The sequence below is a fragment of the Molothrus ater genome, chromosome 5 (genome assembly GCF_012460135.2).
Source record: "Molothrus ater isolate BHLD 08-10-18 breed brown headed cowbird chromosome 5, BPBGC_Mater_1.1, whole genome shotgun sequence".
Lineage (NCBI taxonomy): Eukaryota > Metazoa > Chordata > Aves > Passeriformes > Icteridae > Molothrus > Molothrus ater.
Window position 1 is genome coordinate 60,538,958 of NC_050482.2, and position 26,170 is coordinate 60,565,127.

At 42.5% G+C, this 26,170-nt stretch overlaps 1 protein-coding gene across 1 annotated transcript; it reads left to right on the top strand.

Annotated features, from left to right (window-relative positions):
- The first annotated feature begins 203 nt into the window (after positions 1 to 203).
- FAM180A (family with sequence similarity 180 member A) lies at positions 204 to 24,730 on the top strand. The gene is made up of 3 exons (XM_054514920.1): positions 204 to 279; positions 23,988 to 24,088; positions 24,389 to 24,730. Exons 1-3 carry the CDS (start codon positions 204 to 206, stop codon positions 24,728 to 24,730), a joined length of 519 nt encoding a protein of 172 aa, XP_054370895.1.
- Positions 24,731 to 26,170: the final 1,440 nt, after the last annotated feature.

A 26,170-nucleotide genomic window follows, 5' to 3' on the forward strand; every position in this document is an offset into this window, starting at 1 on the left:
AAAGTAAGTTTCCTGATCCCGAGGAGACTTGGTTTGGGAGAGGAGCTGTGCGCTGACTTCAGCTCTACTCAGAAGAACAGGCAGGTTCTTCTGCAAAGGGGGAGGGGGAGAGGAAAAGCCATCATTTATTCCTGAAAAGAAAGGAGCTGGGAAAATAAAAAAAAGCTACTGTACAGCTAGACATACGCGTTTTAAAGAGAAGGATGCTTTGGAAGACTCTGGTGCTGCTGCTGTTCTATTGCAGTGCTTATGCCACTGTGACCCACAGATGGAGCAGAGGTAAGATTTCAACCTGAAAAACTATTTAAGAGAAAAATTATTTGAGTTGTAGATTTGGTCTCAAATTATGTTGCATTATACATGTGTGTAGATATATATATATATCTATATATACACAATTATAATTTTTTCCCTCCAACTCTGGAATTTTTTTTCTCCGTTAAACAGGTCAGCTAAAAATATATATAGATAAATAAAAAATACACATGAATAAGTGCATAAAGGTAAAATGATATATGTATTTTATTATAAAAAAATTATATAAAATAGCCCAAGAACCAGAATCACATTCTTGCACTTTTTCCCTTCTTCTTTCTAATTTTTCTCCTGCGTTAACAAAAAAAAAATGTAGCTTATGAAACCTTAAAGTGAAAGCCTGTGCAGTCCCAGGTGGCATAATCTGCTCTGGCAGGAAGATACCTGAGAATAGTAAAGCCAAGAATGCCTGGATTGTACAAGATGCCTGGGAATGCTGCCACCCTACCCTGGCAGGGGAGCACAGGTGACAAAGAAGAAGTGACCCGGTGTCTTATCAGGCTTCAGCTGCCAACGTGACAATACACAGTCGTGACATATTTGTAATTCTTTTAAAGTGTGACAGCAGCATATGGAATGTTTGGGGACTGTTGGATGGCACAGGAGATGCTTGCTTCAAAGCTAGTGATGATGTCCTTTCCCTTTTTTGGTTTTATTCTCTCCTCTGGTATTTGGCACTGGGTCAGGAGCTGCTGGAAGTGGAGAAAGGAAACACCTCCCAAAAGATTTCTTTGGTTCTGATACTGAGATTCACAGGCATTTAAAGGAACCAGAGTCTGCTAAAAAAAAAAAATAGAGCATTTAAATGCCTCCCTCCCTACTCCAGTCTCCTCATAGCTGGTACCAGTCCAGTCTGACATTTGGGTTTGGTTTTGATTTTGTAGGAGAGGGAATGGTTGAGGGAATTAATGAAGAGCTACAAAATCCAGCTCGGGCTGATGAATTTTTCTTTACAATGCTTAATTATTCCTTTCAAAAATCCCTGTTAGTGGGAGCTCACTGGCAGGGCTTTGACCTGGGGCTCACCATGGCAGGTTTTTTCCACAACTTTTTCATCAGACTCTTGGCTGATATTGCATGAGTCATTGTACCTGCATGTACCTTACTTTCCTCTTCTGGTATAAGACTGGAAATAGCACCAATATTTGTCATAAGATCCTGTAATTCTGTAGGTAAGAATTTGTTGTTACAGGGGTGACACAAAAATGTGAGAAAATCAGAACTAGATCTGTATATATTAATAAAAAAAATCTACAGCCCCACCCTTTGGAAGAATGATGTCACATTGCCTAAGAAATGGAAAAAAATTAAGAAAAAGGAGTTCAATTTCATGTAATAATCACTATTCAATTTAAGGATGTTCTTCACTTTTGCTAACACACTTATTCTAATTAAACAACATCACAACCCTAAAAGGAATTCATGCAACTATTAAAGTTCAATTTTATTCACCATGAATATTTAAAGAAAAACATTAGAACTCTATTGTGCCTTTTGGGAAAGCAGATTTTTTCAAGCTGTAAGCTCTAGCGCTTATTTTTGGAGGCTTCACAGGGAAGAGAAGATTCATTCCCTGTTGTGATAAGGAGTTCAGTTGTCACAAATAGTGTGTGCAGGCTTTTTCTGAGGAGGAAACCAGATTTCCACATCTACTGGGACTATTCTGCTCTAAAGATGTTTTAGAGGCATGACTCCTTCAGCAATAATTGAACCTCCACTGCTTCAGTGAACCTCCCCTCCCTTGAACCGTGTGTCAACCCGACCAAATCTGCAGTACCTTGAGAGGATCCAAGCACTATCTTAATTTTTGAATTGCTTAGAAACCTAGCAAAAATTTGAGTACTGAGCAATGACACACTCTGCCGCACACTCAGAGCTCTTCCCTCCCTCCACAAATGACAACTGAGTCTTGTTTGGGTTAAACTTCAGTCATTTAAGCCTTATCCAAGTCCTGATTTGAGTTTTGCAGTGAAAACCCAAAGACAGATCAGCATCTGGTGTGAGGGAAATGAAAGACAGATCTGTGTGTCATCTCCATGTTGACTTGTCATCCAGATTGTTTACAAACAGTAAGGCAAAGGTCTTGCTTTAATTGCCAGCAGTTGTTGTCTGCAGTAGAAATGAGCAGTCAATATTGTATACAACAATGTCTGGCTTTGACCATTTTTCCATGGGAAGCACTGGGGCAGCCTGAGATCCCTTGTAACCAATCATTCAAGCTTTGGCTCAAGGAGAACTCAGGCATGAGAAAAGATGAACACACTTGTGCTGACTGGGAACTCCCAACTCCCTTTTCCCTTTGCTTGGAAGCATCAATGAGTGGGGGGAAAAAAAGAAAAAAAGAAAAGCATTTCTGGCAGGAAAACAGAGGGCTTTATTCATTCCTTTTTCTTTTTAAAGTGTCTCACCCTTTTGCATTAAAAATCTCACACACACTTCTCAGCCTGCCTTGACTGAGCTGTGGACACAGGTCCAGAAGTCACAGGCAAAACTTACTCCGTAGCATGGGTGTGTTTAAAATAACAAAGAAAAGATCCTGAATGATGATGAAATAATTTTCTTGTCATCACCTCAAGTTTCCTTGAGCCTTTTGTAGGCTTAGCTGCATGGAAGTATCCTCTCAGATTTTGTGAATCTCCTGTCTAGGGAAAAAAAAGTAAAGAAAAAAGGTAATTAAAAGTCTCTACTGACTAAGTATTATTCCCTATGCAATGGCAGAGGTGAGGTTATATAAATTCTTCAAGTTCCAAATAAGAATTCCACATCTTAAGAGATGTTTCTTCTGAAGAAACCGAGGAACAAATCCTGGGTTTTAACAACAAAAATAAGCAAAAAAAACCCCTTCCATGCAGCCATGACAACCAGTGTCACTGCTTTCTGGTTGCTTCCATCAAACTTTGAGAAGTACCAATCCACTGGAGAGCAGAAGCCAGCCTTATGAGCCTTACAAGAGTTGTCTGTTCCCTGAGGAGAAACCCTAAGGCAATCCTTACTAGCACATCTCAGCTGGCAGGAGTTTATTTGCTGTAAAGGCTGCCTGATTCTAATAAATGGGACACACAAACAGTAGCATTCTTGCTGTGTGTTTACTCAGGGTGGGAAGATGCAGATTTCCTATGGTTGTGGCGTTTGGCCAGTGCAGGAGCAGCTGCAAGGGTGAGTTCACCCCTCAGTGGAGGCTGGAAAAGGAAATGTTAAAAAACACAAAATAAGAAGGTAGAATGCTTTTCACCCATCAGTGTCAAATGGATATATCAGCACCACAGAAGTCTCATGCTTTTGGGGAGTTCTTGTGGTGTTCCTTCTAGGCCTCAAAAGCATCACTACAGTCCCATCAGATCTATCTGGTCCATGTCCATTATTTTCACCAGTGGCTGGTGAAAGTGAAATGGCTGTTTGAGAGCACCAGGGGAACAGTCTGCTCTCCTTAAAGCTTTTCTGCAGAAGGAATTGCTTGAAGGAGCAGAAGGTCCATCGTCTTTAATTTCCCCACACCATTGCAGACTCTCAGTATTTGCTCTGGTGTGGTGGGAGCTCACTTTGTGGGTGAAGGTGATGGAGCAGCTGCTGCTTGAGCAACTTTAGCCTGGTACTTCTGCTTGTGGGCTTAGCCTGAGCAGGCTGGCAGCTCTCCAGGGCCAGGAGAGGGGAGACTGTGTAGAAGAGAGAGACTGGCTCTTGCTTATTGTATCTGCATTACCCCCAGACGAAGGAAGGAATGATGAATCTGACTCCATGTTCTCAGAAGGCTAATTTATTATTTTATGATACTGTATTATATTAAAGAATACTATACTAAACTATACTAAAGAATACAGAAAGGATACTTACACAATGCTAAAAAGATAATAATGAAAACTTGTGACTCTCTCCAGAGTCCTGACACAACTTGGCCTCAGTTGGCCAATGAGTGAAAACAACCCACACCAGAAACCAATGAAACAATCACCAGTGGGCAAACAATCTCCAAACACATTCCACACGTGAGCACAACACAGGAGAAGCAAATGAGATAATTATTGTTTTCCTTTTTCTCTGAGGCTTCTCAGCTTCCCAGGAGAAGAATCCTGGGCAAAGGGATTTTTCCAGACAATGTGAATGCCACAGTTACTAGAAAGACAGCCAGTACTTTTGTAAGGAAGCATTGTTTAATATGTTCTAATCTCTGTGGTCATTTGGCTGCTGGTGATCTCTGCTGTGTGTGCAAAGACCAGAGTGCCTCAGAAGCTAGAGCATGCCCTTTATCCCCACTCCTTTTCATCCTATTTCCCCCTCTTCCCTGCTGCATCTCACATTGCATCCCTACAGCCAGGCACTTCCTGCTTGAGCAACTTCTGGGATTCCACCACTGACAGTAACTCTTGGTTGACTTTTTTGGCTTGGAGAGCATGAGCAAAGGGAATGGGGACTGAACACAGCCTGTAATTGCAACAAAACTGGTCAAACACGTACACATTTAGGTACCAAGGGGTCCTTCAGTAAACCAGGTTATGCCCTCTGTTATTTGATATGTGACAAGGTTTCCAGAGATCTGGCCCAAGCTTAAAAAAAAGATACATCAGCTTGTCCAGCTACCGAAATTTTGAAATTGTAATGTCTATCCAACTTCTTTTAATTTCTATAAATTTCTATTAATTTCTATAAAGACTTTGTTATTCAATTCTTTAAATGTGCAGTGCAAATGAAAGAGACAAAAACGCTAAGGGACAACACCAACCCTGTCTAAGCCTGGCTGTGAAAAGAACATTACTTCTTATGAGGAAAATGCAATATTTCCCTTTCCTCTGGCTCTCATGTGATCATTTGGAAAACTGCCTCAATTGCCTCTGCTTCCCTGCTTGTTGGGTCCATTCCAACAACCTCACTGGAGCTGCAAAAGGTGATTGATCTCCTGCAGGGGTTTTTCCCACCTACCCTGAGTCTGTTCCATGAGTCTGACCAGTTCCTTGGAATGCATGTTTGTGGTCTGGAGTCCCCTGATGCAAATTATTTCTGCACCAAATATTGCAACTCTGTCTGTGAGGAGATGAAGGCATGACCTGAAGAAGGTCTGGGGAGGGGTTTACTAGTTTTTTAGGTTTTTTACTAGTTATTAGTAAAGCTGCTTGGTGTTGCAAAGGTAGCTAGAATATCAGTCTCTGAATGGATTTTAACCATGGAAGGATAAATATCCAGTAAGGCAGGGCTGTGACTGTAATCAAAATCCATTCTAGCATGTCCTGATTCCCCAAATGCTCCTTTAGGGTCAGACTTAATTAATTTAACCTGCATGGAGGATGATCCCTGAATCAGAATTCACAGTGGATACCTGAGCCTGAAAGTCTTGCAAAGGATGCTTGAAAAAATTAAATAAATCGAAGTTTCCAATCTCTTCTAGGGCAAAGATGCTAAACTCTGATGAGATCAGAGGGAAAATAGATTATGGAAGTTTTCACATTTTTGTTTAGATCACAGATGGGTTTTGTACTCTTTAGAAGCACTCATGCTGCTAGGAAGGAAGGATCTAAGCAGGGATTCTGAGACTTTATTCACCACAGGAAGCAGCCAAAAAATGGCTAAAGCTTACTGCTCACACAGTAAAACTTAAAAAGAGACAAGAACTAGACAATTTTGAGGAAACCTGAGTAAACAAGAGGAAGACACAAGAAATAAAGCTGTTTTCTTTTTGATATGTCCTAGATGAAATGAGATCAATTTGCTGAAAGTGGCACCTGTAGAATCCTCCTGGTGATCCCAGTTCCATCCCAGGACTGAGGACTGCCAAATCAGTTAGACATTTGCTGCCACTTTGGTCATCTTTCTCAGAATTCCTGCATGCTGTAGTGTCACATCTATTTGCCCCATTTCCAGGGGTGGAGCTGTCCTGGGATCTGGATCAGTTTGCACAAAGAGCTCCTGCCCCAGCAAAGCTCATCTGGGAAGCACCTCCTGCCCTTTAAGCCACTCCTTCCACTGTCAGCTGGAAATATCTCCCTGCACCTCACCCCTAACAACCACCTCACTGCTCTTAGTGCCTGTGGACCAGGCAGTGTTCTCTTCCAGAGGTGAGGCAGCTCTGTGGTGAATGAAACATTAAACTTGTGCAAAGAGTGTAAAACACTGTGAGTGCCCTCTGGTTACCTTAACTGCTGGCCCCAGACACATCAGTGGTACCTGGCTGTTATAGTAACTTCTTTGAGCTTAACAAGTTTTTGGAGGCCTATAACACACCTAAGATAGCTTAGCTACTTTTGGAGGCATAAAAATCAGCAGGATGGCATCTGTTGCAGTGTTGGAAACAAAAAGGTTTAATAAAAGGCAAAATAACAAACAGAAAAACTGAGTTAGGTGTAAGAGGTTTTTGGTTTTGGTAAAACACTTTACAAAAGCAATTAGTTTCTTTGTTCTCTTCTTTTTCTATTAAATGGCCTAGGTGAAACTTTTTGGCTTTAGTCTAATTAGCTATCCTTAAGTTTGAGGTGAAGTCTTCTGAGTCTTATAAAGTGTCTTTTCACTTAATCAAGGAAAGAAACTTTTAGCCTGCTTTCCTTTTAAGGGGACAAAGAATAGTTTTGTCACTCTGTCAACAAAAAACACACTCCTACACCTGGCATTATACAAACACACAGAATAAAAAAGAATCTGTCCTTCTCCAGAGAACTCTCAGTGTAATTAAGGAGAGGAAATATTAGCATCCTTTTTTGTTGTGAGGCACAGAGTCATTAAATGCCTTGCCCCAGGATGGCTGTGTGTGTATTTAGTCCTGTGTATTGTTAATAGCTGTGGTTATTTTATTTTTTAATTCTATTTCTGAAGCATAAAGTGCTTTTTCTTGTTTTCCTGGGATAGATCATGCCAAATGCAGCAGGAGTGTAATGACTTCTCAGGCAGAAAGGAATCCTGTCAGAAAGCACTGAATGGTACAATCTAATTGAAAGGGAAGCCAGTAGGCCTTAATGAACATCATCAGGCTGCAGAGGCTCTGATTATTCAGCTGGTGACAGGCAAGATGCAAAGAACTGAGTGGGGCAGCAATTAACTCTGCAGCAGCGCCTGTGCCCGGGTTCAAGGCAGGGCAGGACCCACAGGGCAAGCCCAGGAGGAGGAACTGGTGATTGCCCACAGGGACAGGGCTCTGTGAATGTCCCTGCAGCCCAGGGCTCTGCTGAGGGAGCTGAGTCCATGCAGGATGCAGAGAAGCCAGCTGGGTACCTGGACCTGGCTGCAGCAAAACAGGGAGCTGTGGGAGTGTCCTGGCTTGAAGGGCACAAACCTGGCCCTTGTGTTAACTTTAAAAGCACTTCAGTGTGCAAACCAGAGTGACAAAAGCCAACAGTAGCTTTTCTGCTCTCTGGAGTGAGGCCACAATTCATTATCTGAAATTTTGTTTCCTTGCTTTTTAAAAATCTTCCAGCCCAAAGCAGGTATTTGTTACTTAAAGGGGTTTTCAGCAAAATGGCATTGACATGGGTGAAGGTAATGCAGGGTCAGCTGTACAGAGAGCAGATGCTGGGAAGCAGAGGGGGAAATGTATCAAAGCATTATTGTATTTGTGGGGTGCCACGATGGAGGAAGGAATGATGAATCTGACTCCATGTTCTCAGAAGGCTAATTTATTATTTTATGGTACTATATTATATTAAAGAGTGCTATACTAAACTATACTAAAGAATACAGAAAGGATACTTACTGAATGCTAAAATGATAATAATGAAAACTCGTGACTCTCTCCAGAGTCCTGACACAGCTCTGGCACTGATTGAGTGACAAACAATTCACAGCAGAATCCAATGAAACAATCACCTGTGGGTAAACAATCTCCAAACACATTCCACATGAGCAAAACACAGGAGAAGCAAATGAGATAAGAATTGTTTTCCTTTTTCTCTGAGGCTTCTCAGCTTCCCAGGAGAAAAATCCTGGGTGAAGGGATTTTTCAGAGAATGTGAATGCCACAGAGCATCATTAAAAGAAAAAAAAACAAACAAAAAAAAGGCAGCTTAAGAATAAGCTGCAAATGACACTTGTTATTTAACACAAACCAAAGAGCCCTGTTAGCTCTGGGGTTTTCCCTCTGACTGGAAGGGAAGAAAGTCAGTGCAGGGATCCTGTATGTCTCTGTGGTGCCTCTCTCTCATTACACCCAAATCCTGTTTAATTTGAGAGTTGCAATGGCAGTTTTATGATATACATCCCCTACAGCATGCTTGCTCATCCAGATACATTAAACCAGCCCAAATCTGCAGCACAGGCTGTGGTGTTCCCATGACCAGTCCTCAGCCAGTAACCCCCTTCACCCTCCCTAAGGTGCTCCAGGCTGCAGCAATGACCTGTCTGCCCTTCTCTCCTGTCCCAGGGCTTATTACAGCACAGGCTCAGTGTCAGGCTGGAGGCTGAGAGTGGGAGGAGGAGAGAAGCAGAGTTAAAAAAGCTCCACTACTCCCAGTTTCCACAAACATTCCTTTCTTCTGGTGAAAGCATATGTGAGGCCTTTCCTGGCCCAGTTTGCTGGTTAGGTTTGGCAGCCCCCCAGTTCCCCTGAGAGCAGCCTGCATACCACTGGTCCTCTGGAAATTCCTCCCTGGCCACAGGGAAACAGGTCAGCAGCCAGGAGCCAGGCTCCAAACCACTGAGTCTCCCTCTGCTCAGGAGGAGCCAGGTGGGTAGCTTAAAAAAAGATGCTGAGAAAGGGAAAAATAAGTTGTTGAGTGCTCAGAGGTTATTTGGGAGGAAATGGGCCAGTGGAAGGACAATGCTTCAGTCTCATGTTGGTGACCCAAACTCACAGGGGCTTCTGTGACACCTGCCTGGCCCTTCACCCCCTGGCAGGGCACAGGGGAGGCAAAACACTTCAGACAGGTTCTGCCTAATTGTAAAGAGAGCAAGGACTGGATGTGGATGTCTGCTGCAAGCTGGAACACTGGGATTTAATCATCTCCATCCATTTGGCAGGTGGTGGTGTGCCACAAAAATGACCTTGATGCTTCTGATCTCTTCTCTGTCTTGGGAAGAGCAGAGGCTTTCCAATCTGGCAGGGATTGTTTGAGCCACAAAGAGGGAAACAGAGACAAAGGCAAAGGACAGATATGCTGAGGAAGAAAAGGGTGGAGGTAAAAATGAAAATGGTGTAAAGGAGAGGAAAAATGAAGATAAAGGAAAGGTGCAAAGAGAGAGAAAACGTTTAAATACGGGTGGGAAATATTAAAGTGTATCACATCAAGATTAGAGTAGCATTGTCTCCTTTGTCAGCATGGCATGCATCCTCACTTGAACCCACACTTCAGCAGATGCCCATCTGTCACAGCTGGTCTCCATCTTACCCATCTGCCTCTCAGGCTCTTGGAATGGCTGCTTTCCTTTGGAGCTCTGCCTTTTTCTGGTGTAAGCAGGACTCAAGTTTACTTCTAGTCCCCACCAGGCTCTCATCCCTCTCATCCTACCAGGATACTGAGAGCTTCCAGTCTGGGCAACTGACCTCTAGTCCCAGTATAAAAATTAAAGTTACTGCTACTGAATCATCAGTGTGGTAGGATTTCTTCACTTTTTTCAACGCCTCTCTTTGATCTTCTACACAATGTAGGCAAAAAGACTCTTGCCACTGCCCAAGAAACAGTTTTATTCTGTGGAATAAAACTGGTTTTATTCCACAGAAGCTTCAGGAATTTTGCAGTTTTACAGCATTTCCCATTAACATCAGTCATAGGAAACAGCACCACAACTGCTCAAGTCCTTGTAGCTCCCTATCAGTCCCTGGAGGGATGGATCAAGTTTTGAAAGCCCTCAGTTTCCTCCCTGGTTTTCATAATGCTCACAGCATTGACATTACTTTTTTGTTTATGCTTGGCTCTGAAGAAACACAAAGTGTTTATTGAATTTATTTATTAAGCACAGATTTTATGTCTCAGAGAAGTGTTCATGTTTAAAGCCCTCTTTTAAAATAAAAGACATTTAAAACATGCTTCATTTTTTATTTATGTAATTATTCACGGCTTGGCACTGAACAAACTCCAGTTCCAGTTAAACACTATTTGTGGACCTCCTAATATAGAACAGCATGTGTTGAGTGAAGCCATCTATTTTTCATAGTTGCAGCAACTTCTGTTTTCCTAGATTACCATGCCAATTTGGCAGAAAGTTTTGGAAGGTTATAGTCTAATGATAAAAATGTATACACTACTTGTTCTGCTGCTTTCTACTGCCAGGTTTTTAATAAGCAGAACTCAAAGGGGCTGCCCTACCTTGACCTGTACTTAGCAAACATAAAGCTCAGTTGGGTCCTCACAAAGGAATGAGGATAGAAAAATATCCAAAGATTTTTCCACACTGGGCTATCCCATAGAAGGAATCGGATGCAATCAGCAAAAATCAGATCTACCAGCCCCAGTTAGACACAAGTGGCAAGGGACAGTGTGTGCCTGCCCTGTTGGGCTCTCCAGCAGGAGAGGACGATGATGATGATGAGGATGTGGCCCTGTTGACAGAATATCTGGGAAAAGCCAGGGTGAAATGAATGGGCATCACAGCATCTGATCTCTCCCTAAAACCATCCTGCTGTTCTGAGGGAAGACAGCAGCCACTTGGCTGAGGCCTGGGCACTGCTGCATTGTAGGGATAGAGGGAATCCTGCAGGAAGGCAGAGAGAAGGATGGAGATGTTTAGCAGAGGGACTGAGAGAGTTGGGGCAGTGACACAGGCTGGGCAGTAGTGTTGCCATGGTGCTGCATTTTCCATGTTCACAGCAGGGAAGTGCTGTGGGCTTCAGCTGATGAAGTCTGGTTTTGAAGAATGTGCCTGGTAAATACCTAAGTGTTAGGGATACCATAACAAATTGTATTTCCCTAGAAAGATGCTCCTTTCCTAGCCAGAAGCTGTATTTTGGGAGCAGGCTGCTGGACACTTGCTGGGAATTTCTGGATGCCCTTCAAGCCCTGAATGACTAACTGCATGTGCCATAGCCCATCAATCCATCACCACCCAGTTCTGTCAGCCCCACTCCCTGTGTATGCTGCTCACAGCCAGTGTGCTCCAGCCAAAGGGAATGCCAGAGCTGAAAAACATCTGCACTTAGATCCTCCAAAGGAACATAGAGGGACTCTGAAGTAAAATATTACCATCAAGGCAAAGAGCTCAGTTTCTACATGCACAAATTCAGCAGTGTAACCAACTTGTCATAAGTCTTAAATAGTCCCTTTCTATTTTCATGGTCAGAGATGGAAATGTGTGTCATGCTGTCTTGGTTTGGAAAGACAGGAGTCTGCTAAGGAAGGCAGGAGCCTCCCCTGAAATGGAGAATGTAAATCCTCCCCACCCCTCCGATTTGCTATGAATTTTAAATTAAGGGGCTCTCAGGCAAAAAATATGGGAGCAGGGAATAGCAGTTCTTTAATAAGGAAGAAAAATAAAAGGATAAAATAAACAATGCAGTACACTAGAACAACACTGACAGAGTCAGAACCCAACCTGACACCCTGTGGGTCAGGGTGTTGGTAGCAGTCCAATTGGAAATGTGGCTGCAGCCCTCCTGGAGTGTCAGGGGTGGTTCTGTTGGAGCAGGGATCCAGTAGAGAAGGATGTATTCTTCCTCCAAAGATCCAGTGGAAGAAGAGGCAGCTGCTGTTCTTCTGGGAAATCCAGTGGAGAAAGCCATGCTGGTGTCTCAAAACCTCTGGATTATATCTGGGTAGCAAGGCTTGGCTCCTCCCCCTGGGCAGAGCATCTCACCATGGGATGCTGTAGTTCTTATCAGCCATGCAGTGGCATTCAATGGCCTGTTATCAGCAGATGTCTCCTCAGAGGGAGAAGTGATTGTGGTCACTCAAAGAGAGAGATAAAGCAAACTGCCCACTTGACAAAAGATAATCTGCCATACAGATGGTAATGGATACATCTTGCATTGCAATCTGGAACACATGCCCAGCTGGATTTTCACACCCTCTTGTGATGTTCCCTCAGGGGCTTTTCCCTCCTGGTTGAATTCATGCTACCAGAGGATATATATGATATATTCTCTGCTGGACCTGAGGCTGGAGCTCATCACCCCCAGCAGGATGTCTGCCGGCTGAGGTGGAGAAGAGTGCCAGTCCTTCCCACTGCAGTTCCAGCTGGGAGCAAACTGTGCCTTACTGAGCCCGGTGCATTTCCCTCTGGGTGCTTTTGCTGACAAATTAACACATGTATTATACAGGCAAAGATATAAAGCACCTTCTGAGCATTCCTTTCCCAACAAACCAGTGTGCTCAAGGCAGCCTGTCTCTGTAACCCACCACAGTGGTTAACAGCTACTAATCCAAGGAGCTCAGCCATGACAAGCTAGTTTTCATTCTCCTTCATCCTTCCTTAATCCTTGGCAGTCAGAGGTCAAAGCAGAACTTAAAGATTAATGGGGCTAGCATTTGGATTTTTAAATAAGGAGACAAGTAGTCCCTGCCTTATTTTGTTGCCATACTAAATGTCAGTCTACCCCTACAAAAGACCTCTGTGTTCCAGCATTTCAGACAATGATTACCCTAAAGGAAATTATGATTACAAAAGGAAACCATATGAAGATGATGATGTAAGATGGGTATCAATCACATTTTCATAACCAGGGGTGTCATGCAGATCTATCACATGCTGAAGTCCAGCTTTGGCAAGGAGTGATTCTGTAGGCCAAAGCAACAGAGACAGCAGATGGACCAGAAGATTTTTCTCTGGCAGGATGTAACCCACACACCAGCAAAACTTTGCTAAGCAAGCTCATTTCATTATGCAAGCTTCAGAGTCTCTGAGCTAGCAAGGAGAAAGCCCAAATGTAGAAAACAACAGGATGAGATTTACAATGAGTATCACTTAAATTAAAGTGCTTAATTAAAGTGCTTCTCCACAGTAACAATGCCTTCACACACAGTCCTCACACACAGAGGAGTTAAACCAAGGAACTGACTCCCAGCTGGTTCCAGTCAGCAGCATGCTAAAGTTTCGTGGAAATCAGGCCTTCCTCCCTTTCTCTAAATTTATTCATCCTAAATTCAGAAGATGAAGTCATTTTTTCCTTAAACATTTGCTTACATTATTTTCCCATAAGCCAAAATCTATTTTACAAGTTCAGCTCAGGTGGCTCCAGAAGAGGGTGTACATTGAGGAAGAAGAGCACTGAATCAAATACATCAAATACAAATACAAATTGGCAAGGAGCCACTGGGAGATGTCACCTGTAGGAGCAGGGACTGCAACAGTGAAAGAGGAAGATTTTGAATTTCCATCAACTTCAGGCACAGCTGTCAGCATTTTGTGCCTTTGAGGTCTCTCTCCTCAGGAAACAGGATATTTGGGTTATTCTGTTGGCTGTAAGATTTCTGTAACCCTGACTCTACCATTCTTTTCTCCTCTGTGATCCCAGGCTTGTCTCACATAGCACAGGGTTCTCTGTGGCCTGGCTGCCAGCAGAGCAGCATCACAGGGCTGGTGGTGCCAGCTCAGGTCATCTGAGGATCTCACCCAGTCTCCAGCAGCCTTTAACAATTTGCAACATTCCAAGTTTTAGCAAGGCTTTCTGTATTTAATGGCGAATCCAGTTGTACATCAGTCTCAGCTTTATTTCAGCAGATCTTGAAACCTGAAAGATCTCGAAATAGAAAGGTTTTAGGAGAGTCTGGAGTAACAATGAAGCTTGCAAAAATGTCAGCTTTGTAAAATGGAAATCCCATATGTGTGTTTGTGAAATGGGGGATGCAGCTATAAACCCAACCCATTTTTCATTCATCCTTTACAGTTCTATGCTGTGTTTATGGCAATATCACAAAGACTGGCTTGGCCCAACATCACATCTGCACACACTGAAATCCACTGATCAGGTTTAGTGGAGGATTATATGTGAGCTTCACTAATATGTCAATATTATTTCCACAGAGATGCAGACATTAACATAATGGGGCCCAGACATGCAGTCACAGTGTGTGTACTTGACAGAATAGATGTCTTCCCATGCTGATCCTCACTCACCTCTCCAGGAGAAACATGTGTTTTCCCAGACTCTCAGCAGGGATACAGCCCAGCTTTCCATCATTCATGCTCTGCTTATGTAACAAAGCAGCTGTAGCAGTCCAGTTCAGAGACAAACCTTAATCCATCTTCAAGTCTTGAGTCCCTTTCTCAGACTTCTTACCTTTATTGACACTACTAGAAATCATACAATGATTTGAAAGGGAATTGCCTCCAAAAAATAACACATTTTTTTTTAAAAAGGACCTAGTACCCCTATTCATTTTGTTTTCTGGGCAAGGCTGACTTATCCTCTTTCTCATCCAGCACATATTCATGTCATTAAGAAAACCCTAGCAGGTGCACTGACATTTGGAGCTCAATGAACAGCTGGAAAGGCAGCTGGGGTTTCCCTGCTTTTGAAGAGCAAGTGAAATCCCAGAGCTGAGGAAGCAGAAAACTGGTATTTATGTATTCACTTCCTAACAATTTATTTCAATTTGGATGGGGATCTGAAGAAAAAGGGAAGATATTTCTGGTTGTTTTCAATTGGAGTGAGAAGATATGGTCAATCTAATGTTTATTTCTCCTCAGTTCTGAGCTGTGATATTCATACTTAGTGAGGATGAGGAGTACCTTGTTGTTTCATGTGTGTGAGCAGTTTGTACATGAATAAAATAATAATAATAATAGCAATCAGATCAGAGACTGCTCCTAGACCCACTGTCAGACACTTGAATTTATTTGCCAGTTGAAACCATTCACAGATGGCTCAAGTGAATAATTCCAGGGTCCCTGGCATTTCTGAGCTGTCATGTGATCATGAAAAAAAATTCCATAGTACTCCCTGCTAGTTCTGTGGTCCAAACTGGACCTTTGATTCTTTTCATCCAGTCTGGGAAAAAAAAAATTACCTATTCTTTCTGCCAGTTGAATTTCCTCTGTTAAAAGCTCTGTGGGGTGTAAGCACAGAAGGGGAAGAAGTGTTTGGCAGCTGATGGTCCTGCAGCCAACCCTCTCCTCCAGCAGGTTGAGGTGGCCATCAACAACAAAAAAAAGGATCTTATCCATCTGGTGGTTAGATCAAGGGTGTGCAAGCATGATGAAGGGCTTCTGCTTTTCCTCCCAGGGCTGATTTCTATCCTTAGGTCATCTGAGGACTTGAATCATCACCAGCTACACCAAGAACAGAGCACAAGTGCGCTGGGAGTTTCTCATGCGTAGAAACCCTGCTGGCGTAGCAGATGTGTTGTGAAGTGAGACAGCTGAAAACTACCACTGTTTTTTTTAATTTGCTTTTTCCTTCATTCACAACCAGGCAGATTCCTGGCTTAGGTGCCTGTGTGGCCACACAAAGCAGTGTCAGCACCAAGGGAAGGAGCTGCCCCTTGCAGCCACAGCTCCATTAGGTCAGGCTCAGCAAAACCCTCGCCAAGCTGTCACCTCTGCCTGCCAAGACACAAAGGAAACTCAGCTATTCTTAACTACTGAGTGAATACCTTTTCTGCATGCCCAGTGACTCAGCTCTGAGGAAATGCATACCTGGGAGGTGGTGCAAGGCTTGAGCCCACCCCTTTGGGCTCTGCAATGTTGATATAAAAAGGGCAGAGAACTGGTGAGAGTGATTTGGTGTTGTGAGAAACAACTGCTCACTTTGAAAATTTAAATAGGTTTATTAAACCTTAACAAAAATACAACAAAGGACTACATGAGGAAAAAGCTGCAGTTCTGAGAACTGCCCTCATGGATACCACATGGCCAGTTCCTCTTCAAGATGGATGCTCAGTTCTTTTACACCCCTGGGGTTGCATCAGCCAGCCCAGCCCTCCCAAAGTCTGTCAGTCAGCTCCTCTTTGCCATTGATCAGTGGAGATGCTTGCTTGTAACTGGGTTGGAGGTCAGGTGTTGCCATGCTGCCCCCCTGAGCACCCCCAAGCTTTTCCATTCCCAACTGCCCCATGCCAGGGACACCTGTGCAGCCTCTTTGTACCTGTCCTGGACAGCCCAGGCTGTCTGATGGCAACAGTACAGGGGGAAAGGGAACTGTGGGGAGAACAGAGGACATCTAAACTGCAATAACATAACTGTACAGCACTAAAGCTTTTCTTAATAGTCACACAATAGTGATCTTTTAATTGTGAGAGCCAATCATCTCATTTTCCATCTATAGCAGTGTTGAAGGGCTTTCCTTCCAGAGCAGCAATAGCACCATGCAGGAAGCTCTTGGAGCTGCTGCAGTTCTGTCTTTTCCCATGAAGCAGACCTCTGGTTTCCTTTGTTCTCTCTCCATTGCTCAACAGCAGAGGCAGCTGCTTCATTCTGCTCCTGGGGTGTTTCCCCACAGCTCAGCACCAAGCACAAACACCCTGCTGCATTTCTTGTATTTCTTCCTTCCTTCCCTCACTCACTCCCTTCTCTGCTGCCTCCTGGAAGAAATGGCAGTAGACTGGAGCATTGTTGTATCCCTTTGCCTGTTCATTTGTTGGAAACTAGGAAATGTGAAATAGGAAACTGTTTCAAATGGGTTTAATTAAGACTGCTTGGTGTCTTTCCTTTGGATCAGAAGCATTGTGAGCAACACAGACAGGGAAGGAGAGGTGGCTCTGCAATGAAGACAGGAATATAAAGTACTGGTTCATTTCCGGACTCTGCCTGAAATTAACTGTGTTACCACAATTATTTATTGCCTATGAGTTAAACCTGTGGAGCAGGGTTGATGTTTCTTTCCTTTATTGCTGCCCTTCACTTACACAGTTTTTGCCATTGTCTATTCCCAGTTTGTGCTAATATAGCAGCAAACTGAAGGATAAGAAAACAATATATTTCACTTCTTCTTTCCTTCAGTTTCTCTGGGTGCATTTTTTCTCTTCACGCCTTCTGCAGCGACTTCACTCCAGCATATTAAAGGCCTCTCCTGGCTGACTGGAATGTTTTCTTATGAGCATAAATAATTCCAGGTGGGCACCCCTCCTTATCACACCAAGGGAAGAATAAATAACGCAGCATACTTTGTTTCAGCCTGGGAACAGGTGAAAATGCTGCATAATGGAAATTCCATATGAGGGAATAAATTCTCAGACCATTTTAGTTGGTTGGTGCTCGTGATATCTTTGAAACCATTTCACTTAAGTCATGAATGTAAATATCCTCCACCTCTCACAAACACAGGCTCAGGCAAACCATTTTCTTCTCTAGCAATACCCATTTCTGCAAGCATAATGGTTTTTTGGTCTTTCTAATACACCTTTGCATTTCTTACTTGTGCCAAGTAGCTAGGCAGGCTATTACCACTCTAGTTTTTTTTAATGGGAATTCTGTTGCACATTAATCTAATCTCACACATCTCGGGTCATTTATGAAGGGCAGAAGTTTTAGGTAGGAATAGGTTCTGTTTTCTGCAACTGAGACACCCTTTCAGAATGTGATTGTTTCTTTAAGAGGAGGTAAATTAGTAAAAGCTAACTTACTTTGGAAAAAACTGATAATATGTTGCACTAGGAAATTAAATTTAATATGGTTTTAATTTTAGGTGTTTTAAAGTTGTTTTTTTCCCCCTAAGAACAGTATTTCCCGTTGCCAACTTTCGTAGGGAGATCTACTTCCTACATCCTTGTTAACAAAACTTTTCAAGCCAAAGCTTTTCCTTTACCATATTTTTTTTCTTAATAACTAAATATGATGCTAATGTCTATTCTCACTTTTAATCAACAGTTATGAGTTAAGTTTAGCCTTCGGAGCTAAGATAGCAAGGATATAAATTTAGAGCAAAAAGAGGCATATTCTCTTGGTAGCTGCTTTTAAACATGTGCTAATTCATGGTGTTTTGTAATTAGAATGTTTTCTCCATCTCACTGCTGTGTTCTCCTAAGGGGCATTGGGATTTAATCCCCCAATGATGGAGATTTAAATGTATCAAATTTGGATAAAAGTCCTTGCATTGCACTTGTTGTCATAGAAGCTACTTATGTCAATAACTGCAAATCCGCACACAAGTTTCAGATGCTAAACTGTAGCACTGCAGCATTTTTTTTCCTTGTCTTTCTAGGATTTTGTATGTGTTTCCCCGTATTTTATTATCCTTATTCTTCCTCCAAATCCCTACTCTGTCAATTTCTCTGGCACTGGGACAGTGTTCAATGATTTCTAATATAGCAGTTTTGATACAGAAAAGGAAAAAGTGAGGGAGTGTAGCCAAAGCTCATGTTCTGCCCTGGCAACAGCTGCAGGCCCAGGACAGGGCAAACACTTTGCAGATGGTGAAGATGCATCCTTCTGGGGATGAGCCAAGCACAGGACAAGGAATAAGATGCATAAAACACATTAACCCTTTAATAATCCTGCCCTTTTTGTGATCTACATTACCACTTTCACTGCCTGACACACCTGTCACGGGTTAACATCCTCTCACCCTGCTGTAAGTGAAGCTTTTGGTACCACTGCAGAATGGTAAAGGTACCATTTTCAAGGTATTTTCAAGGGTATTTCCCTGTTAGCCTGAGGCAGCAAATAGGGAGTAGGGAATTGTTACTCCAGCAATGACAAAACTCGCAATGGACCCACCAAAGTGTCATTAGGCAGAAATAAAATTCTTCATGTATAAAAGATACTTCTGGTCCGTGTGCAAGCCCTCAGAAGTAAGGTTATCAAAGAGAAACATGAAACAAAAGCTTTTTTCAAGTGTATGTAAACTTTGACACTCGTGTCCTCTTCTCTTCTGTACAGCCTGGGCAAGGAGAGTTCAAACCTTTGCTTCCCATGCACAGTTACGGAATCCTCCAGAAAGATGATTCCAGAAAGATCCAGGGCCAGGTTGGGAGGTACCACAGTGGGGCACCTGGTGCCACCTCTCTGCTCAAGCAGGGTCATCCCAGAGCACATGACATGGGATTGTGTTCTGAAAATTTTAAATGTCTCCAGTGCAGGAGATTCCACAACCCCTCTGGACAATCTGCTCCAGTGTGCAGTCACCCACACAGTAAAGAACCTCTTGTGAGCGTTTCAGGCATTTGGCCTAAAAGCCAAAACAGCTTCTAGGAACTACCCAGCAGTCTCTGCAACAAAACAGATTCAGTCAGCCTGCACCACTTATCATTTTTTGCATGGCATTAATTATAATGGCTGATGTATCTGCCTATACAATCACTTTATGGGCAGTGCTGAGGTTTTGTTTTTGTTTTCTTTGACAAAAACACGAATCCATCTTGAAGTATCGAATCCTTCTTGTTCCTCTGCTCCTCCTGTCCTTCATGAGAGGTGTCCTTCTGAAGCAATGAGATAACTCTTTCGCATGCCTCTGAGGGCAATCAAAGCCATTCCTTCTGAGTCATAACCCCAATTAAACTGCTCATGCCATAGAGCCCTGGGAGCTGTACTTGCTTTGGAGCAACGGTCTGCACCGGTCCCAAATTGTGCTTCACACCTTTTCATAGGGGAAGGAAAGGGCATTGGGGATGCACAAATAACTGAGAACTCCTGCAGCTATGGTCTGTGCTTATTGAGCAAACACAGCACAGGAAGCAACTGGGAAATAATGAACAGATGCATGAACTGGAAAGCAAAACTAAACATCTGTACCCTCACCAATCAAACTGCAGGGAAAACCTGGGAGAGGATCACAAATATTTACCACACAGCTAATGAAGTGCAGAAGATTCTGGCAGAATCTTTTAAGAGAGATGAAAACATCTTTAAAATGAGGCTATTGTCAGCCTCAAATATGATGTTTTGTTTAAGCCATAAAGATGCTTTAGCTAAGTGGTTAGAAGCAAACATGGGTTGGCAAACATGGCTTTTTTTCTTTAAGAGCCTGGGTAGTTTTGAAGGAGAGTGGAATTGAGTCAACAGAGTAGTAGGAGGCTGGATGGGCTCCTGCAGCAAGAAGAAAATGGAGATTTCTGTGCCAGTTTTGAAGGGCAATTTTAGCCAACCTTAGCAGGAGAGATGTGGGCTGCCTGCAGTCTCCAGGCAGAGGCAGTGATGCACTCCAGGCCATGCAGAGCCAGCCAGAGGGGCCTGGAGGGGGTGATGTGCTCAGATATGCTGCTCTCTCTGATCCAGCCCTGAGCCCTGAGCAGGCAGCAAGGCAGAACTCCCAAGGCCCCTCTGCAGAAGGGATTTGGAAGAGGATGAGCAGTTATATATAGATATATAATAGAAAATGTTTTCAGTAAGGACAATGAAAAGCTTATTTTTCCTAACTTGTCTCTGTAAATCATAAGTTTTTTGTTATGTGACTGACCAGCCCTTAGGAAAGAAGCACCCATATCTACATTGGAGATGTCTTAACACATTTGTAAAAGAAATAAAAACAATAAATCAATTGGAGACTCTCCACTGACTTCAGAGATCACTAGGCTAGGCTTTCTCTGTCAATACTAATTGGGGATTGCTGCTTAGATGTTCATGGCTACTGCCACTGAAATGAATTGGCTGCAATATGAACATAAAATCGTGCAACAACATAAACTCTGCATCTCCAGTTGCTTGAGAGCTTTATAGAGAAGTCCCTTGAGAAGGAAATTAGTAAAGGGTTATAAACTCTTCTACTGTTCTTTGATGTCCCCAGACAACTCATGTCAGAGGTGGAAGTAAATGCAGGAAGTAGAAGTCAGCAAAAAAGCTTCAAGTGGAATTTGCAATCATTAAGTGCAGAAACTGACTGAAAATCTTTCTGTATCTCAGCTTTTGTACTTAGCTGACACATGTGTTAAGTCAGTACAATGAAAATCAGAGTGCTTGCTCCCAAGTGTTCATACAGACTTGGAGGAACTCGTGAATTCATGGAGAGGACTGTGGAGGGAGTGATGGTGGAAGGATTTGACTGCTGAGCAGGAAGGAAGAGAAAGGGAAGGACTGAATAAAATGCAGCTCAGGAAAATCAGATAACCATGACAAATACAAACGAGCACTGAAAGACTTTCTGAGTAGAGTCTCTAAGAACTGTAACAAACTTTAATATGTTTTGGGAATGAGATAATGAGATGAGGGAGTAAGTGCTACAGAGGCTGGCATGCTTCTGATGTGCATAAAAATCCCTTCTCACCACAGAGCAGCCCAAGCCCTTGTCCCTTTGAATCTCCTAACAAACCCTTCTTCTTTCTGAGGTGTTACTTGTGACTCAGCAAGTACTGAGTCAATAGCATGGCATTTATTTTTGTGTGAGTCCTTTGCTGAGGCTTTTCTGGGTGAGTGATGATGGGCTGAAGCTGGTGGCCCCCAGCTCAGCTCCGTGGTGGGAATCTCTGCTTGGATTGAAGTTTAAAAGCAATCAGTGTGATGACAAGAAGCATGACAGCACTGAAGCAAGATGCCACAGACACTTTTCCCATGGCTCAGGGGGTATTTGAGATGAAAACCATCTGCAGATGTAGGTGTACTCCATGCTCTGAGGCTGTTTTCACCAAAAGGGCATCTAAAAGCTAAAAGGGATAAAAATGAATAGTCATCATTATGGACTGGATTTCTGCCAGCTGCTAAGTAATTAGAGTTTTAATTGCCCAGTAATAAAAGTTTTTAATTACTCAGCAATTAGTGCTTGAAGTTTCAAGCGCTTCACATGCACTCAGTTGCATCCTTGAATTGTCAAGAGTAAAAAATGGAGCAGCTCCAGCTGTGCCTCAGCAACGCTCTGAGCAAGAGAGGGAAACACCAGGGATGCAGCAGCTATGCCTGAAACCCATCCTAACTACTCTATCTAACTACAGTATGTTTATTGCAGTTCAAAAAAATATTTTACCTTTTCCCTAGCTAATTTAAGGCCAAAATACCCTTTGTATCATCAAGTATGAATTACTTCATACCTAGCATTATCGTGATTAATTTTCCATATGCAGGATAATAAAGGTCCTGAGGCTTTGGTTTCTCTCTTCTTGCTTTAGAATTTAGATATTGGTTTAGAATTTAGATATTTGGTTTCTCTCTTCTTGCTCTAGAATTTAAATATCATTAACAAGCCAAACTACAACAAAGTCAGCAGCTGCCAATGGGGCAGGAAACAGGGCTGCATTTAGGGTACAGAGTCTGGAAGAAACTGCATAGATATGATCTGCTTGGGTAACCTCAAAGAGGCAAGTTGTCTGATGAACCGTGTAGTCAGAGAGTTGGGACAGCTTTTCCATAAAATAATTACAGTTGCTCCAGCCTTCTTTTCTTTTCTTTTCTTTTCTTTTCTTTTCTTTTCTTTTCTTTTCTTTTCTTTTCTTTTCTTTTCTTTTCTTTTCTTTTCTTTTCTTTTCTTTTCTTTTCTTTTCTTTTCTTTTCTTTTCTTTTCTTTTCTTTTCTTTTCTTTTCTTTTCTTTTCTTTTCTTCTTCTCTTCTCTTCTCTAATGCCCAGAAGAGAGAGCTTTAAATGATGTTCAGGTTTTTTACAGGCACTGTGCAAAATCCATCACAAGAGCTTTGGCAAAACCAGGCAAAATTGATTTAGTAAAATGTTTAATGAAAAAAAATTCTGGTAGAAGAAGGGCGGGTTGAAACCTTCCAAAAATTCAAAGTAAGCTGCATGTTCTATTACATGTTACTCATAACTCTAAAAAATCTTAATTTTGACATAATGCCTATCAAAATTTGGGGGATTTGTTTCCTTTTTTTCTTAGACTGGTTTCCAAATTTATCTGTTGTCAAACAGAGTTAAAGTTGAGAAGTGAAGCTTATGGGAAACATACCAACAGTCACATAAGCACAAGTTAAAAAAAACCCCTTCCTATGCCTGAATATTAGAAAAAATACCAACAAATTCAAATTATGATTACCCAAACATCAAATAATATACAAATAATAATATACAAATAAAACATTAAAGAGAGGTTTTTTCCCTTCTTCTCTGAAAGTAATTTAGACTTTTTAACAGCACATGGATGGTTTGTAACCTGATTAATAACTCAAAGCATTTAGGTCTTCTCTAAAGCAGCATCAGATGTTTTCTGTACTCTGGGCTGTCCAGGCCACTAATTCCACACATGCTGCATGTCACTGGGGTGCTGAGTTCAGGGACTGTACATCTGTTTGCTGTGTCATTTCCCTGTGACAGCACAGTGCACTTCACATTGGTCAACAGATACCTGATGGTAGCAGGCTCTGGTTTTTCCAGTTATTACACTGCAAAGTATTAAAGCCACACTAAGCTGGGATTCACCTCACTGGATGTAGCTGCCTTGTCTAAGCTGGTGACAGGCTCAGTGAAGTGACACAGACATCTGGGTGAGTCACTCCTTCCAAGTGTGAATGCCCAGGACAGATGAGCTAGTTACTCTCTGGTGGATCTGTCTCAAATAAATAAGGAGAGATCAACTTTTAGGCAATTGAAACCAGGAGAAATGTAGACTCAGAAGCATGATGGTAGAAGTTGTTTTTGTTCAAATAAATAAAGTTGTTTTTGTTCAAGCATCGGTACTGGTTTCCCCCTTCAGATCCAGGAAAAGAGCCTGTATTTCAGACAATGTTAATGCTGCAATTATCATTATTCCTTTCACCTCTGATGGTGCAACTCAGAGTCCCAGGTTTGGATAACAAAGCACCCTGTGTTAGGCATCCTCTGGATCCAGCTGAACTCCATCCTTGGTCAATCAAGGCCAAAGCAATCCCTGCCAGACATTTCATTTACAGTCAAAGGCCGTTCCGTACAGTAAGATTTTGCAAGACGCATTTTTTTTACTGGATTCTACTGTTGAAAATGCTGCTTCTTGTCAGTGTTTGGCACCTTATGAAAACTCTGTTTTCCCATTGCTGTTTTCCAGCTGTGCTTTTCCCAGCTTCTCAGAGATTCAAGAGGTCCTCAGCTGCCTTCCTGAACCCAGTGTTACAGAACTCGCTGGAGGATGTGGTCCTGCTCTATGAGGTTCAGTATATGGTTCCTTAAACCTTAACCAAGACTGGGGGTACTGCCCATACTTGGGTTATCCATTATCTGGCTTTGTGTCACTTTTATTCATCCAGCAGTAAACCCCTGGCTGTGTGATAGCTCACCAGAAAGGTCGGAGCACACAGCAACTTTCTAGTCTTCCCCACCTCCATACAGTGCAACTCTCTCCATTTGACAAAAATTAAAGACCCAAGGACATGTTGTTAATTCACATGTACTCTGTCTAGAGTCTCTTGGAGAAAATAAATAGCTTTCTGTGTTCTGATTTTGTACCAGTTTCTTTTAGCTGAGCTTGACATTGACAAAGGTCAGAGGATCTCCATCAAGGATGAGGAGCTGGCTTCCCTGAGGAAGGCTGCTGACTTTGACACCATCTGCAACGAGATTATCCCCAAGAGCATCCCAGAGATCCGCAGGCTGAGCAGCAGGCTGTCTTCCTACCCGAGGGTCCTCAAGAAGGAGGACTTTGAGAGGACAGTGCTGACCATGGTCTACACGGCCTACAGAGCTGCCCAGTCCCAGGGACACCAGAAGGACACTTGGGCTGAATCCTTTGTCAACCTCTACAAAGCCCTGAAGAACGATTTGATGCTGTCATACAACAAACAGCCCTCATAGTGGAAGGGGAGCAGCAGCTCAGCCACCTGCCCTGGCTGGTGAAGGACACCTTGTAGCACGCCCACCACTTTATTCTGTAAAGAGTTTCATAGCCTGCTTCGTGACAAATTGTTTGTTTTCTGGCTCCCTCTTGTGGAGTCATCTTTCTAGTTCCATGCTAAATGGTGAAAAATGTCTTCAGTCCTGAGAATTCGATTTTTGTGCTGGCTTGGGGGCGCCTCCTGTGACAGGAAAAGAAGGCAGTTTGGTGCACACCCAGACAGATCAGGCAAACCCTTTGGGTTTCCTATAAGCAATACATAAATATACTGTGCTTGTGCTCACATGCTGGTGTGTAAGTGCTGGAGGGTGCTGCTCTCCTAGCTGGGGAAACAAGTTCATGTTTTGGCTGGTCAGTAAGAGAATATGACACAGAGATGAAGGCTTGCTGCAAAAGGAAGAGGTTTCATAACTGTCAGCCTTCAGAAATTATGCCCCATATTATCCATTCCAAATGTCTCATAAATAAGCACCCTCTGAGTCACTTATTTGGCTGAGCCAGTGTTAAATTGCAATAACATTTTCAGAAGACAAAGGGCATTGTGAAGACCAGCAGCAAACAATGCCTGTGAACTTATTCCCTGCTTCCTGGAGCTGTCCTCCCAAACAGTCTGCAATGATTCTTTCATTATTTGCACATGACTTTGCTTCTGCTGCTTGTTTTTTTTTTTTTGGTTTTGGTTTTTTTTTTGTTTTTGTTTTTGTTTTTTTTTGAAAGGAACATGTATTTGTCCTCAGTGGAATCCAAGGCAAGACAAAAGCCCTATTTAATTTAATAATGACACATTTTTCCTGGTTAAAATCACTTGAACATAAGTCATCTAAACCTGTGCTCCAGAATCCCACTGAGGCAAGGAGAAGTGCATTAAAACATACCTGGTGCTGAATTTGGCACTGTGGCTCTTTTTTTTTTTACAGTAAATTGTATATTCATTTCAGTATCCTTGTGTTTGTGTGTGTGTGTGTGTCTGTGTTCATGCATGTTGTGTGCACATGAGTGCTGAGTATGTAGAAGAATCCCAAATTGTTCAGTCAGTGAACAATTGCATCTGACCACTTGGCAGAAAAGGCTATTTACCAATTCAGTGGTGCAAATTATGAGTTTGGGACCAGCAAAGGAAAAACTGTAGAAATAGTGCAACCAAATACAATGAACTCCCAAAAAAGTCGTGAAAGGCAAATAGACAGAAAAAGGAGATCTATTTTGTCAGAAGGATGACTAGCTATCAAAAATCCAAACTCTTCTGAATCAAACCCCCTAATGTTTGTGCACAGGAGATACAAACTCTGTTTTCCTATTGATAGTAGAGGTGCTTCTGCTTCCAGACCATGGGAAAATAGCTGAACATTTATTTCATCCTTTCATATCATCATTCTTTATTTTTCTAGTGCATAATATAT

Coding starts and splice junctions, on each gene's coding strand:
- FAM180A (XM_054514920.1), top strand. CDS start 204: ATGCTTTGGAAGACTCTGGTGCTGCTGCTGTTCTATTGCAGTGCTTAT. Junction 280..23,987: donor GACCCACAGATGGAGCAGAG/GTAAGATTTCAA, acceptor GCTGTTTTCCAG/CTGTGCTTTTCCCAGCTTCT. Junction 24,089..24,388: donor ATGTGGTCCTGCTCTATGAG/GTTCAGTATATG, acceptor ATTTTGTACCAG/TTTCTTTTAGCTGAGCTTGA.